The 16,792-nt window shown below is 40.9% G+C and overlaps 1 protein-coding gene and 1 pseudogene across 22 annotated transcripts in view; both read right to left on the bottom strand.

Moving 5' to 3' along the window:
- Positions 1–16,792, bottom strand: part of VPS13B (vacuolar protein sorting 13 homolog B) — a 915,151-nt gene that overhangs the window by 174,679 nt on the left and 723,680 nt on the right. For all 22 annotated transcript variants that reach the window (XM_063669399.1, XM_054497603.2, XM_054497598.2 and 19 more), the window contains one exon: positions 4,988–5,395. In XM_063669399.1, the coding sequence (XP_063525469.1) occupies positions 4,988–5,395 (408 nt within the window). The remainder of the gene's footprint in view (positions 1–4,987; positions 5,396–16,792) is intronic.
- On the bottom strand, positions 6,915–15,933 carry LOC129042878 (mitochondrial proton/calcium exchanger protein-like; annotated as a pseudogene).

Below are 16,792 nucleotides of genomic sequence, written 5' to 3'. Positions count from 1 at the left end.
TGCTTTTCATTATCACAAGATTCAGTAACTCATTTCATTGTCAAGATAATCCCCTTTTACTCTTTCTTTTGCGCTTGTGGGGTATGCCAAAATGACAAATAAAAACCCAGATGTTACAGACCCAATGAGGTCTCCACCTTTCCTTGAGTGTTGGGTTTAAGCTACTTGGGACATAGTGTCAAAAATGACAGGACGCTGATGCCCACACCCAATATTCATTAAGGTTTGTTAGTGATTTGTATAGCTGTCTACAAGCTGTACTTCCACTTCAATCCTCAGTGGCTGCTTAAAAGTTAAGTTTGTCCTCTGGCTTTAACTGTCAAATAACTCATTTCCTATTGTTCAGGCATTGGACAGAGATGCTATTTCTTGCTAAAAGTAACAAAAGTCTTTGGGGTGCTGTAATTGGCTGGTCATTGCAACATATTATTTTAGGTAGTCATATCTAATTTACTATTTTATTTCCCCTTAGGCTAACTTGCATCTCTGCAGCACCCAAAGCTTATGACAACGCCTTATAAGACTTTCCCTGGGAGACCCAGTTAACTATAGAATGAAAAGTTGGAGCTCCACTTTTTATCAATTAATGACCTGGTTTCACTTTTCAATACATGAAAAGGAACTTTAGGTTCTTTAAATTTTATTGGTCCTGAATTCAGTGAACATGAGAAAAGGCATTTTGTATATGTGAAAAATAATGTGGTTATGCTTTCTCTCTCTACTTTTGTTTAATCAAAAAGATAAGTACATCCGGATGACAAAGGCTGGGGTAGTGAAAGTTACATAAACCATAGCCCTTTGACTAGAAGGAGTTCAACTCACTGGTTTTGGCTTGGGTAAAAACTCACCTAAGTCCTTATGGACAGGGGATCCTTCTAACTTCTTCCCAATTCTGACTAAAATGCCAGCCAAGATGACCTCATTAAGGTTCTTCCCCCAATCTTTTGTGGCATCTAACTTGCTCATATTCTATTTTCCTTTTCCTTATCTACATATATGGAGGCTGCCAATCTAAGTGTCCCCGAGACAGAGCAAGGCAGCCTAAAGTTCAGCTATTTCACAGCTCTCAACTGTGTGCTCGTTTGTCAAAATCTAAGGAGTGCCGCCCAAATAGAGCCATAATTTACTCAGACAAGGGGAGCTAAAGTCTGTAGCTCACTCTCCACCCTGCCTCTGGAAAGTGCTACACTGCAAGTTCACAATTTATAGCTATATACTTTTGGTTTCTCCAAAGCTACATATTTCAAATGGCAAAAAAGATTGCGTTGTATACACATGTAAGGGAAAGGCTTTTGTTGTTTTGTTTTCAGAAAATACTATAGAATGGGATGGGTTTAATGAATAGCAAAATAAATATTATCTGCCTTAAAATATTTTAAAATATATGACATAATTTCTAAAGGAGATGTACTTTTAATATAATCATACAATTTTCAGCAATATTATACACCAACCTTAAAAATACAAGCATTACCTCTACTGAAATCAGAACTTTTGGGTCATTTTACCAAAAATTCATGAGAGAACATAAGTATTCTAACAGAAATAGGAGTTAGGTTATTCTAAGTCACTGCTATACAGTATCTGCAGAGTGGAATTAAAAAAAAATCAAATCCTGTGAAACTCCCATAGTTTAGGGTTAAAGTATAACACAGGTGGCTAAGAAGAACTGGTAGATATTTTTTTGTAAAGTAGAAAATATTTAACCATTTCGTTTCATTCCAAATGATAATGACAGGAATTCCTTTAACTGCTTCAGTCAATAATTTATAAATATTTAGTTTTATAAATCAGTAAATAAATCTGAAAGCACAGATTTAAATGTATTTGAAATGCCTGGGGGAGAAAATTAACTTATCCCTTTTGATCATATTATTTCCTTTTCACGTACACTTCCTGTAAGCTTATGACAGTTTAGATGATTAAAAAATATAATCATTAGGTGAACTCAAATATTTTTGTACCTTTGACAAATAAAGAAACATATCTAAAACACATTCTCAATGGTGTTTCTCTAAATATTACTTAGCACATAAGATTCCTCTAGCATTACAAATCTATTTCGGCTCCTAAATTAAAACTCATCTGGAAAGGACCGTTTTACCCTGTTTATATAACATTGTCACATAAAGAGTGTTAAAAAAATACTTCACTAAAAATAGCTTGCGTAAGTTAGGGATTAGAGTAGTTTCTGCTGCTATAATTGTTCCTTTGTAGTTTTTTCCATGATGTTTTTGCACAGTGTTTTTGACTGTGTTTATTAAAGTCAGCACATCAAAAAGGATCAAAGAGAAAGTGAGTGAGAACCGAAGAAACCCCAAGTGTGTTGTCTCATTGGGGAGTTATGCAGATTCGCATAAACAAGTGCAAATTGTTGAGGTTTTAATGAAAATTTTCTACAATTATTTTATCTGAAGTCATTCTATACAATAACATCTGTACAGCAGATGGCTATACTGTACCAAGGCAATGCTCCTTTTTCTTTCGTTTAATAGTACATCTGAGATGACTACTTTTGTCACTGTGCTCAATTTGGTTCAGCAAATAATTTTGAAAAGTGCAGCTGCTGCAGATGGTCACAACAGTTATATAAACTGTAAAATCAAAGACACAGTTAAGTATTTCTGTATTAGATTCAAACTATAAAAACTGACATTAACTCCATTGAGCTCAAAGATATACTAAAGTATAAAAAATTTCAGTTGAATGTAGAACAACGTCACTTGAAAACTACAAAAAGAAATATGACTACTAGTAGGAGGCTTTTATGTGAGTATATTTGCTTTTTGGTGGTGGATAGTTTTTACCACTTATCAAAATTGTACTTTGAATATATGTTTGCATGTATTTTATCCAAATTGCAAAGCATGAATTTTTAAGACATTCAACTACACAATGAAATTAACATTCAAAGCTTAAATTATGTTTTATTTTAAAAATATAGTTAAAATCAATTTTTTTGAAAAAAATATGTGGCAATCTCTTAATCACAATTTTCTAAGAAATCAGTCCTTATAACTAGAAGTTAATAAATCTTATTTCATGTAATTACAGTTTATTATTTTGCTAACCTTGTTATCATCCTAAACTGTTTGAGTATGCATAAAGAAAAAACTGTAGTAAAAATAGATTTTGGTGTTCATTATAGTCTCATAACAAAATTGTTACTATTAAGTAGCTAATCTCAACTCTGATTTGACTTGATGCAAATAATTATGTTAAAACATTTGCTGGACACTACATGTTAGAGTTGTATAAAGTATGTTTAGTCAAAGCTATAGTTGCTATTTTTGTGTTTAACTAGATTTAAGAACAGCATTGTAAAAGGATTAGGGATATGTAGTTTTTCTTACATAAAGGGGGAAAAAACAAGTTCCAAAACTTGGGTTTACTAACTTGCATAGCTTAGTGAGAGAAGGATTTTTAATATTTTAGAGGTGTTTCCCAAAGACAGACATCATTAAACATGGATAAAATATGAGTAACAAATGAATAAAAAAAGCAATGAGGATGAAAAAAGAAACGGACCTAAAAGTGAGTATAGTATGTTTAAATTCTTCCATTTTGTTTGAGTCTTAACCTTTCCCTGCTATGATTGAGGTACAACTGGAAAGGCATGGGAACAGACCTAGTGTTGTCTGGGTTGCAATTTATTTGTGGATAAATCAGATACTGTAGCCTCCAGTATTTCATAGTCTTTCATGACCCATGAACCTTACTTACCTTTTTCACTTGTAACTTTTAAGACAATTAAACAAAATACAGAGCTTTTAGTTGGCTTGGTCACGAATATTTCTAGTGAGAAAGAAATAAATCATCTACGTTTTAGCCTAAAATTCAGGCTTCTCAACTATTAAACTTTTCCTTTCTGTTTTAACTACCGTGCCCAAACTGGCTATGTGGAACTAAGTTACAGTAAGTCTACAGCTGCCATTTAATTACTTTTTGATAAGCAACTAAGTTGCATATAAGGATTTGCTTTATCCCCTGCACTATCCCCAATCCCCAATTTACCCCTACAAATTAAAGTGGGAAAATACATGGTTCCCTTTTGCTACATTTACTTTCAGAGCAAAATTTCTGGCCCTGTGCCCTGAAATTTTACAGTAGCAGTTTCTGTGATTGAAAACTGCTATTTCCCACCTGTGTCTTGCCTTTCCTCTTCCCCTCCTCACAATCCTTCTGCCCACGCTTTTTGAAAAAGTATACAACAATTTAGTCATGGTAACAGAAGTGGAAAACGTAGATGTCACTGTCAGTTGATTTCTCACCTCTCCTCCCATCAATGGCAGTCACTTTGCAGAGTCTGTACCCCACTTTGCTAGGCTAGGCACAGAAGCACAGCTTTTCGTTGCCAGGTGTTGCTGCCTGATAAAATGCCTCAACAGCATTCTTGCAAAGTTGAACCTTGGCTTCTGTTACACTTTGTGTAGCATATCTGCCACAACACCAACTTTTCTTTTTTAAGTAAATGGTTACCAGTGACTTAATGCTGTGCATCAGAATCACCTATAGGGCTTGCTGAAGCACAGATTGCTGGGCTCCATGCCCAGAGTTTTGCATTTAGTAGGTCATGGGTGGGGTCTGAGAATTTGCATTTGTAACAATTTCCCAGGTGATGCTGATGCTGCTAGTCCAGAGATCACACTTTGAGAACCACTCTTCTAATGGTTCACAAAACTTGATATACTGTTGTTCCACTATAGCTGTTTTAGGTAAAAAGGAATTTAGGAATTAACAGTTTTAGATACTTGGAAGAACATGCCTCAAGAGGAGGACAGGAACATTTCTGTTTAGACATTACTTAAAGGATTTGTTCTAAAATTATCTCTAAAAATAAGGTCACAAACCAGAAATGTCCTCATCTCTAATGGCCTTTACAACTTTTAACTTCTACATAATATAAATCTTCAAAATAATGCATTTTCAGATGTTAACAAATCATCTTACTTGTTCTGTCTCCCCCCTCTCCTTTTCTGTGACTTACCAGGTACTTTTTGTGTTGCCTTGACACTAAGGCTTCCATTGAGGTTTGAGAGAGATGCTAACAGGCATGGTTTGCTGGTATGGGGTACAGTTTCCATGGAGATCACAATCTGAGTAGTTTGAACAGAAATTTTTTGAAAGCAGGAAACAGCTCTCCACATGTTTTCTTGAGCTGAAATCTTTTGCACTCCATCACCATGAACTTTGGGTTTAGACAACTTTCCACGGTAATATTTGGAGACTGGAAGATCATCCTTATTCACCATGGTGTTGGACATGGCTGAAGTCTCTTCACTATGTGCCGAACTGTGTGCATTTTTTATCTTCTTTAAAAAAAGGTTTATCTGATCCAGTTTGGTGAAACTCAGGTTTGCTTTCAAAGGCTTTGATATATCCAAATTGACATCCGCTATAGAAGTAAAAAAGAGAAAACAATTATTGAAGCTTTCTTATTGAATACAAGCCTTTACTTCTCTGACAAGCTCCTATATAAAAGTGTCCCAAGATCCACATTATGGACTCATTAGGATGCCTGAACATGATATATCTCTTACTCATCACTTAACGATTCTTTCCATGTTGTTACTTGAAGGAGCACTCTCCCTGGACTACTTACATGCCTACATTCCTGGCCAATCCTTGTGACATGTGTGGCCCTGATACATCGAGGGCCACACAAGGATATCAAGGCTGTCAATTTCCACTCTGCCCCTTACACTCCAAGGCAAAATGAAGCAGGTTTTCCAGTTTGTTACCTATATGAAACTGGCCTTTCTTCAAAAAAAAAAAAAAAAAAAAAAAAAGGACTTTCCCAGAACCATGTTTGACACAAATAATGGTATTACTAATAAATATTTATCCAAGTATCTGGCTGAAGTAGCCTTCCCTACCATTCTCTAATTGTTTATGCACAAAATGTCTGTTTCCCCCTTATGACCTGTTGCAAACCAGAAGAGTCCCTGTACCTTTCCCTACACTCTACATTGATAAAAGTTCAAATACCTTGCCCAATGTAACACTGGTAGACTGAGATTTCTTTAAATCTGTAGTCCATTTTATATGTACCATATACCAGATGTTGTCCTTATTTGTCTCTTACTTACCTGACATAAAAACTAGCTGTATTGTTTTTAACCTTCTTATTTCACCTAAAATCACTCTTTCTATTTCTATTATTAATAAGACATAAGACTATAAACATCATTAAGACAGAGCATGTCACACATCTTTAAAACCCAGTGCTTAGCACAATGTGTCTTACATATGCATGCATTGAACAATGTTTGAGCTTAACTGACCCTAACAAGTGCTCATTTCATGACAGCCTGAGGATGTAACAGAAGACATAATCCCAAATGAAGCTAGGACTAGCAAAGTTATTAGGCATATTATTATTAAGTTATAAATCATATGTAATATTATTTTTCTACATGTGCAGGAAGAGAGATCTATTGACATCTATATCTAGAAATCAAGGTTCACAGATGAACAGAGGCATCTTCAGCCCTGAGGAGGCTGTGTCTCACGAACCTCTGAGGGTGGGCGCAGCTGACAGCTTTGTGTGGGCAGAGTCCGCGTGGTCCTCATTCTCTTCCCTGGGGGCAGGGCAGCTGAGACGGGAGGGCACACACAGGGGGGCACCTTCCTGCCCTAGCCTGGCCCGGTGGCCTCTGGAGTCAGGCAGCTGCAGCAGCTGCACCACACCACAGTGTGGATCCAACACAATTCTGTGGAGGGGTTCTGGGATTCCAGACTGAGTGAATATCCATGGAATGATGAAAATTAAAACTTACTTGATTATGGAAGTCTCTGATTCATTCCAGCCAATGTATTAGATGAGCCACTGAGAATCACCTCAAAGCAATTGCTCTCACGGCCCTTGCCAGGGCAGTGGGGCAGCAGGAGGACGGGTGCCTAGGCCAGCAGCTCTAGCTCTTCACCTCTGCGGCCACCTTCTCGGTCTTCTCCTCCATCTTCTCTTCTCTCTCCAAGGTCACTACAATCTCGGCCACCTGGCTGGCGGAGGCATGAACATCTTTGTCCACAAACTCAATCATGTTGATGAGGTCATTGATGTTGACCTTGCCATTCTTGTCTTCATCCAGTGCTGCGGCCAGGCTGGTGAGCTTGCTTTCTGGAATATGCCTGACTTGCTTCACGGTGCTGATGAGCTCAGTGACACTGATGACGTTCTCCCCCACGGGCGCGCCCTAGGCCGGGCCCAGCTTGCAGGCCCTGGTCCATCTCCAGGTGTGAGATCAAGCCCTCGATCTGCCCGATCATCTGCTGCACCCTCTTTGTCAGTCTCTTGCTGGCTTTAGATTATTTCACATATTTTTCTTCACCTACCAGACTTTGAGAGTTCCTTCTTGATCTCTTGCAAGTTCTCGCTGTAGTCCTACATGTCCTCCTTCAGCAGCTCCAGCTCCTCCTTCTCTTTGTTGAGCGACTTCTGCTCCTTCAGGTTAGAGCAGGCATCGCTGAGGATGTTGATTTCCTCCTTAGTTATCTCCTCCTCCTTCAAGCTCTCTAGCAGGGGGCAGTGTCCTTCAGGGTCTCTGACCACAGGACTGCATCAGGCATTTCTGGCTGAGGTTAGGCCCCTGGCTTCGAGGGGTGGCTCCCACACCTTCGGGTGGGACATCCTTCTCCACCTCCGAGCGCTTCTGCAGCTGCTTGCGGTGCTCCTGCTGGATGGCTGCCTCCTCCTGCAGCGTGACCTCCAGCTTTGCCTTGTCCACTTGCTCACCCTCCACCTCAGCCACTTTCACCTGCTCTTTCTTTGCCACAATCTCTGGGAGGGTCTGCAGTATGGACTTGAGCTGGTCAGCTGGTGAGAGTTTCTGGGAGGTACATTGTCTGGGACAGGATGAGTAGCGATATGGGAATCTCCTGATGCAGGTGCAGGTCCAGACACTGCTTCAGCTGACGCGGAGGGCCTGCATGCCTCACTCCCCACAAGCCGGCTGCAGCTCCTTGACATTCAGGTTGTCCACCCCTCCTCAGCAATCAGCTTATCATTGGCCTTTATGGAGCGCAGCCACACGGTGAGCTGGAAGTGCAGAAGTTGTTGATGCCAATGGACTGCAGCTCCAGCAGCTTGCACAGCGCCACCAGCTGTGGCGTGACAGGTTGTCCAGGGTCAGCTCATTCTCAAATAATTTGGAAAAACACATGATTTCCTCATTGCTGGGTCTCTCCCCCGTCCCCCGGATCTTCTGGAAAAATGGAGAAGTCTGGTGGCACTGCCCTTGGCTGCTTTGTTCTTCAAGGTCCTCTCCTCGATGGTGCCCTGGAGGAACTCTGCCAGCTCCAGGTTGACGCGAAGCTCCTTCTTCAGGCTCTCCTCCTTGATGGACTGGGTCTCAAATGTGGATGCTGGCATGTTGGGGAAGAGCTTCATGGTCACGCGTGACAGGAATTCCATGAATTGGACAACCGTGAACACAAGGAATGGCACCAAGCAGAGGAGGTCGGCACGGATCTGGAGAAACTGCCTGCGCTCCTACCTGGTCAGGGTGTGGCTATAAAGGATGTGCCACAGTATGAGCACCACGATCTTGGCATGGATCCACAGCAGGCAGAAGCCAAGGCAGTAGTGCTTCAGCTCATCCAGCTCCCTCTGCCCGAGCGACTTATTCACCACCACCTCTGCGGGGTGGGGGTGTACACCAGGCCGCCTTCCTCAAGCTTCTTGTTCTTGTCCTTGAAGGACTTGAGGGACTTCTGTACTACCAAGTCATCAGAGACAGGGCATGAAGAGTGCCAGCTGTGCACAGGAAGGCACCGAGGTCCCGCAACCAAAAATCCACTGTGGCAGAGGTCCATGGCACTCTCGCCACCATGCGTGGGCACTTCTGCCTCAAGGCCTAACAGCTGCGGTGATCGCCTCTGAAGGAAGGGTACATGGGGTGGACCAGAGTGCAACAGCCAAATGAACATTTGCTCCACTCCTCAACCCCAGGATGTTGGCACAGGTGAGACAAGCAGAAGTTGGACTTCTGGGTGGACTACCCAGAAGTTCTCATCAAGGCTTCATGATTGATTACAGCATTCACTCATACTTAATATTGTATATCTTCATGAGCAAGGCCCCTTCTCACCTTCCTCAGATGTCAGGATCTTTGGCTTCGCTCCTGGATACCCAGGCTCTCTCAGGGTTCCATCCCTTGTAAGTGTTCCCTCCTTCATGTGGGGACATTGTATTTTCTTATCAGGCCTAGCAAAACTCTGAGTCTTGTTTACAGCTAGTTGTGCATTGGAAAGGGTCAGACACTTGAGTCACCCGTACACAATACTAAAATGTTCCTTTCTCCCCATGTTTTTAAACAGGAAAAACACCTTAATGTAAAGGAATTGTTTTTTAAAACACCTTATTGACATATAACTCACATGCCACAAAAATAACCTTTCAATAGCACACAATTTATTGTTTTTAGTATACACAAGGTTGTGCAACCATCACCACTGTCTAATCCCAGAACATTATAATCAACACACACACACACACACACACACAGTATCCCATACTATTTAGCAGTCACTCCTCACTCATGCTCCCCTCCAGCCCCAAGAAACCACTAATTTTCTTTCTGTCTCTACAGATTTGCCTATTCAGGACATTTCATAGAAATGGAATCATATAATATGTGATTTTTGTATCTGGTTTCCTTCATATAGCATAATGCTTCCAAGGTTCATCCATGTTGAAACATCTATCAATACTTCATTCCATTTTGTGGCTGAATAGTACTACAACATAAGCATATACCACATTCTGCTTATCCATTATCAGTTAATAAACATTTGGGTTGTTTCCACTTTTTGGCAATGATGAATAATGCTGCTATGAATATGTGTGTGAAAATTTGCTTTTTAATTTTCTGAAATATGTACGTAGCAGTGGAACTGCTAAGACATATTTGACTGCAGTTATCCTAGTGAGTGTGAAGGAGTATCCCATTGTGATTTTGATTTGTATTTCCCTAATTACTAATGATGTTTAGTATTTTTTCATGTGCTTATTGACTGTATATATTCTTGGAGAAATAGCTATTCAAACCCTTTGCTCATTTTTAAATTCGGTTATTTGTCCTTTTATTATTGAATTGTAGGAGTTCTTTTTATATTTTGGATACAAAATATAAGATTATTATATTTGATATATATAGATACATGATTTGCAAATATCAGATATATCATATCAGATATATACTTTGCAAATATCATATCAGAGATATGATTTGCAAATATTTTCTCCCATTCTGTGGATTATCTTCACTTTTTTATAGCACAAAACAGTTTAATTTTTGCCAAGTCCAATATGTTTGTTATTTTGCTTGTGCTTTTGGTGTCATACCAAGAAACCATTGTTTAACCCAAAGTCACAAAGATTTACACCTATGTCTTCTTTTAAGAGTTTTACAGTTTTATCTCTTAAATGTAAGTCTACGATCTTTCCTGAATTAGTGTTGTGTGTATACTGTATGAGATAGGGGTTCAACTTCATTCTTTTATATGTGGATATCTAGTTATGTTGGCAACATTTGTTGAAAGGCATTATTTTTATTTTTGACTTGTAGAATTTGGGGTACTGGAAGAGGCTGGTGGGAAAAATATTTTAGATAAATTGGATGGCTAAAATGACTCACACATTTGCCTCTGCATCCCTGTATGTGGGCTTCCAAATTCTATGGCCTCACAGAAAATAATACCTTTAACAACAATAAAAAAATGCAGTTTTAACGGATGATCATTAGAACAAAAACAAAACAAAGCTAAAGTAGAAAGAAGACTCAGATGTTCCATCCTGAAACTGTCTTTTTCTTGGGTGTATAAAATGGAAACTTAAAGAAGGGTCAGAAGTACTCATTCTGTAGAAACAATTTAGTAACCTACCCAGGAGGTTGACCAAATATCCACATAAACCAACTGCTGAACCTAAGGGATCCATTTTCCCTGACTGCAGACTGGCAAAGCATCCATAGAGAGGTAAATACTGAAGCTGCTGACTACTACCCTCATATCTCAGGCACCATTGTGGTCCCAGGGACACAGAAAAAAACTGTTTATAACTCTGGCTGCTTGCTTAACTTGTCTTTCTCTTTTTTCAATAGATTGGATCCCATTATGTTGCCCAGGTTGGCCTCAAACTCCCAGGCTCAAGTGATCCTCCCACCTCAGCCTCCTAAACTAGCTGGGACTACAGGTGTGCACCACTGTGCCAAGCGCTAACTTTATTTTTGAGACTCAGACCTTGGACCACTTTAGCCAACACACCCTTCTTGACCCTTGTTGATGGGTGAGGTGCCTCTCATCATTACTTTCAGAATATTCTGTACATTTTGCCATTACCAGGCATCTATTGATATTATTTTTGTAGTTACCTGTTTAGGTATCTGTCATAGTTCAGTGAACTGTGAGCTCCTGGAATGTCCTATATTTTAATATTCTAAATACTTAAACTACTGTTTGATCTACAGGAAGTACTAACTGAATGCTGAAGGAAGTAAAAATATTTCATTTCAAAATATGGGTCCCAGTTGTGATGAGTATTTTAAATTAAACATTCCATGCTCATGGGTAGGAAGAATCAATATCATGAAAATGGCCATCCTTCCCAAGGTAATTTACAGATTCAATGCCATCCCCATCAAGCTACCAATGCCTTTCTTCACAGAATTGGAAAAAACTACTTTAAACTTCATATGGAACCAAAAAAGAGCCCGCATCGCCAAGTCAATCCTAAGCCAAAAGAACAAAGCTGGAGGCATCACACTACCTGACTTCAAACTATACTACAAGGCTACAGTAACCAAAACAGCATGGTACTGGTACCAAAACAGAGATATAGATCAATGGAACAGAACAGAGCCGTCAGAAATAATGCCACATATCTACAACTATCTGATCTTTGACAAACCTGAGAAAAACAAGCAATGGGGAAAGGATTCCCTATTTAATAAATGGTGCTGGGAAAACTGGCTAGCCATATGTAGAAAGCTGAAACTGGATCCCTTCCTTACACCTTATACAAAAATCAATTCAAGATGGATTAAAGACTTAAATGTTAGACCTAAAACCATAAAAACCCTAGAAGAAAACCTAGGCATTACCCTTCAGGACATAGGCATGGGCAAGGACTTCATGTCGAAAACACCAAAAGCAATGACAACAAAAGCCAAAATTGACAAATGGGATCTAATTAAACTAAAGAGCTTCTGCACAGCAAAGGAAACTACCATCAGAGTGAACAGGCAACCTACAAAATGGGAGAAAATTTTCGCAACCTACTCATCTGACAAAGGGCTAATATCCAGAATCTACAGTGAACTCCAACAAATTTACAAGAAAAAAACAAACAACCCCATCAAAAAGTGGGCAAAGGACATGAACAGACACTTCTCAAAAGAAGACATTTATGCAGCCAAAAAACACATGAAAAAATGCTCACCATCACTGGCCATCAGAGAAATGCAAATCAAAACCACAATGAGATACCATCTCACACCAGTTAGAATGGCAATCATTAAAAAGTCAGGAAACAACAGGTGCTGGAGAGGATGTGGAGAAATAGGAACACTTTTACACTGTTGGTGGGACTGTAAACTAGTTCAACCCTTGTGGAAGTCAGTGTGGTGATTCCTCAGGGATCTAGAACTAGAAATTCCATTTGACTCAGCCATCCCATTACTGGGTATATACCCAAAGGACTATAAATCATGCTGCTATAAAGACACATGCACACGTATGTTTATTGTGGCATTATTCACAATAGCAAAGACTTGGAACCAACCCAAATGTCCAACAATGATAGACTGGATTAAGAAAATGTGGCACATATACACCATGGAATACTATGCAGCCATAAAAAATGATGAGTTCATGTCCTTTGTAGGGACATGGATGAAATTGGAAATCATCATTCTCAGTAAACTATCGCAAGAACAAAAAACCAAACACCGCATATTCTCACTCATAGGTGGGAATTGAACAATGAGAACACATGGACACAGGAAGGGGAACATCATACTTCGGGGACTGTTGTGGGGTCGGGGGAGGGGGGAGGGATAGCATTGGGAGATATACCTAATGCTAGATGATGAGTTAGTGGGTGCAGCGCACCAGCATGGCACATGTATACATATGTAACTTACCTGCACATTGTGCACATGTACCATAAAACCTAAAGTATAATAATAATAATAATAATAATAAAAGAAAAAAAAACTCTTAGAGATTAACAAGTACTAGAAGAGACATTTCTGCTATCTATATAAAGATGAAACTGCCCCACCAAGGAGAACAATTGTTCTTGTTCCCCTCTTTATTATCTCATTATCCTTTACAGGAAAGAAGACCAAAAATGTAACCACACCTGAACAGTCCCTTTTTCAAGATAGTGACTGTCCCAAGGTCATTTAAGTTACAAAGATAACTATTTACAAGTTATTCTCTGTTCTCTGATCCAGTCATTCTCCCTAGTAATCATTTATTGCCCCTCAATAGAATTTCTGTTCTATCCCTTCCCATAACCTGTTTTACCAGGATCCAAGCCTCATTCTTTCTGTGACCTCGAGATGGTATATAAGCTTCTGTACCTTGTTGGGATGCTGGATGTTCACGCTGAAGGCTCCCATGTATATACATTACATACATTTGTATGGCTTTTCTATTAATCAATCTGCCACATGTCAGTGATTTTCAGATAACCTTTAGGGGGCCAAAAGCCTATGGCCCCACAATGTTTAATGATGTAATGAAGAAAATATGAATGAATGCAAGTCTGTCGCCATTTTCTCCTGAACTCTCACAGGCTCATCAAATTAATTTATCCAAGCAATCCATTAACTCCTCTCAGACATGCTGTATTCCCTGTCTTAGTTAATGGTTTTATAATCCACCAAGTGGCTTTAGTCAGAAATCTGACTTTTTGACTCCTCATTTCATTCCCTCTTTATCTGGTCCCAAGCCAAAAACTGATTAAGTTCTGTCAATTTTAGTTCCAAAACATTGCTTGATTCCAATCCCCTTCTCTCCAGCATTCCATCCAGTCCCTATTTTCCTCCACCATGTTTTTGATATCGTTCAGTTATTATAAAGCCTCCTAAATGGTTCCCCTGTCTAGACCAATTGTCTTTAGATTTAATCTAGTCTCCACAGAGTAATTTCCAAATAATTTGTTTTAAATGCAATCCTGAGTGGCTCACTCCTGTTTAAAACTCTTTATTGGCTCCTCCTTACCTAAGAAACAAAAGACCAAGCTCCTCAGATTAAAAAAAAAAAAAAAGCAAGCAAGCAAGCAAGAAAGAGTTCTTGCCTTTCCTTATAATATCTGAGTTTGCAGAGCCCACTTCCCCCAACCCATGCTGTTATATCACTAGGCCTTGTTCATATTGTTCCCTTTATCTAATGTACCCTTTCTTTGCCAGTTTAATCACTGGGATACTGCTTCCGCATTTTCTCCAAGAAGTTGATTCACAAGGCTAGGCCAAGAGGGAGGCAGAGCAAGACAGCTGAATAGAAGCCTCCACCAATCATCCTGCTCACAGCAACACCAAAATGAACAATTATCCATAAAAAAAAGGAACTTAATAAGAACCAAAAATCAGGTAAGCAATCACAGTACCTGTTTTTAACTTTGTATCACTGAAAGAGGTACTGAAGAGGGTAGGAAAGACGGTCTTGAACTGCTGATGCCAACCCTCTTCCATCCCCCCAAGGGTGGCTGTGTGGCACAGAGAGAGAATCTGTGCATTTGCGGGCGGGAGAGCGTAGTGATTGTGGGACTTGGCATTGGAACTCATGTTGCCCTGTTACAGTGGAAATCAATACCAGGCAGAGCTCAGCTGGTACCCACAGAGGGAGTATTTAGACCATCCCTAGCCACAGGAGAACCATCCTGTGGGCAGAACCTGAGTTCTGACAAGCCTTGCCACTGCAGGCTAAAGTGCTCTGGGATCCTAAATAAACCTGAAAGGCAGTCTAGGCCACAAGAACTGCAATTCTGGGGTAAGTCCTGGTTCTGTGCTGGGCTAGGAGCCAGTGAACTTGGGGGGCATGCAATCCAGTCAGACACCAGATGGGGCAGCTAAGGGAGTGCTTGTGCCACCCCTCCTCCAATCCAGGCAGCACAGCTCACAGCTCTGGGAGAGGAGAGGGAGAGTAAAGGGGATTTTGTCTTGCAGCTTGGATACCAGCTCAGCCACAGCAGGATAAGGCACCAGGCAGAGTCCTGAGGCCTCCATTCCAGTCCCTAGCTCCCAAATGACATTTGTAGACACAACTTGGGCCAGAAGGGAACCGTGCCTTGAAGAGAAGGACCCAGTCCTTGCAGGATTCATCACCTGCTGACTGAAGAGCCACTAGGCCTTAAATAATTAGCAGCAGCACCCAGGCAATACTCACCATGGGCCCTGGGTGAGACACTCAAAGATATGCTGGTTTGAGCTGTGACCCAGCACATTCCCAGCTGTGATGGCTATAGGGAGGGATTCCTGCTTGAGAAAAGGAGACAGAAAAGTAAAGGTAGTTTGTCTTGCAGCTTAGGTACCAGCTAGCCCACCATGGGAAAGAGCACCAAGTGGGTTCTTGGGATTCCCAATTCCAGGCCTTGGTTCTTGGATGGCATTTCATTTCTGGGCTGCCCTGGGCCAGACGGGAGCTCACTGCCTTGAGGAGAGTCTCAGGCCTGGCAGCATTCACCACAAGTTGACTGAAGAGCCTTTGGGCCTTGTGGGAACATCTGTGGTAGCCATGTAGCACTCGCTGCAGGCCTGGGATGGTGGTGGCCATGGGGAGAGACTCCACTGCTTGTGGAAAGCGGAGGGAAGAGTGGGAAGGACTTTTTCTTGTGTGTGGCTTGGGTGCCTGCTCATTCTCAGTAGAATGGAGCACCAAGTAAATGCTTACGGTTTCTGACTCCAGGCCCTGGCTCCTGGACAGCATCTCTGGATGTACCTGGGACAAGAGAAATTTCACTGCCCTGTAGGGAAGAGAAATTTCACTGCCCTGTAGGGAAGGACACAAGCCTGGCAGGTTATAGAGCCCTAGGACCTTGAGTGAACACAGGCGGATAGCCAAGCAGGGGTTATCATGAGCCTTGGGTGAGGCCCAGTGCTGTGCTGGCTTCAGGTATGACTCAGCACAGTGGCCACCAGCATTGTGGTGGCCACAGTGCTTGTGTTACCTTCCCTAGCCCCAGCTCCAGGCAGCTCAGTACAGAGAGACTCTGTTTGTTTGGGAGAAAGTAAGGGAAGAAAACAAGAGTCTCTGCCTGGTAATCCAAAGAATTCTTCTGGATCTTATCCAAGACCACCAAGGTGGCACCACTGTGAGTCTGCAAGAGCCACAGAGTTACTGGGCTTAGGGTGCCCCCTAATGCAGATATGGCTGCAGTGACCAAAAACTTAGATCACAACACCCAAGTCTCTTCGTATACCTGGAAAGCCTTCCTAAGAAAGACAGGTACAAACAAGCCCAGACCATGAAGACTATAATAAATACCTAATTATCCAATGCCCAGACACTGATGAACATCCACAAGCATGAAAACCATCCAGGAAAACATGACCTCACCAAACAAACTAAGGTACCAGAGACCAATCCTGGAGAGACAGAGATATGTGACCTTTCTTTCAGACAGAGAATTCAAAATAGTTGTTTTGAGGAAACTCAGCAAAATTCAAAACAATGCAGAGAAGGAATTCAGAATCCTATCAGATAAATGTAACAAAGGGATTGAAATAATTTAAAATAAGCAAAAATTCTGGAGTTGAAAAATGCAACTGACATACTGAAGAATGCA

This window comes from Pongo pygmaeus, chromosome 7, assembly GCF_028885625.2.
Source record: "Pongo pygmaeus isolate AG05252 chromosome 7, NHGRI_mPonPyg2-v2.0_pri, whole genome shotgun sequence".
NCBI classification, from domain to species: domain Eukaryota; kingdom Metazoa; phylum Chordata; class Mammalia; order Primates; family Hominidae; genus Pongo; species Pongo pygmaeus.
Note: the sequence above shows the minus strand (reverse complement) of the source record. Positions and strands in the feature narration are given on the sequence as shown.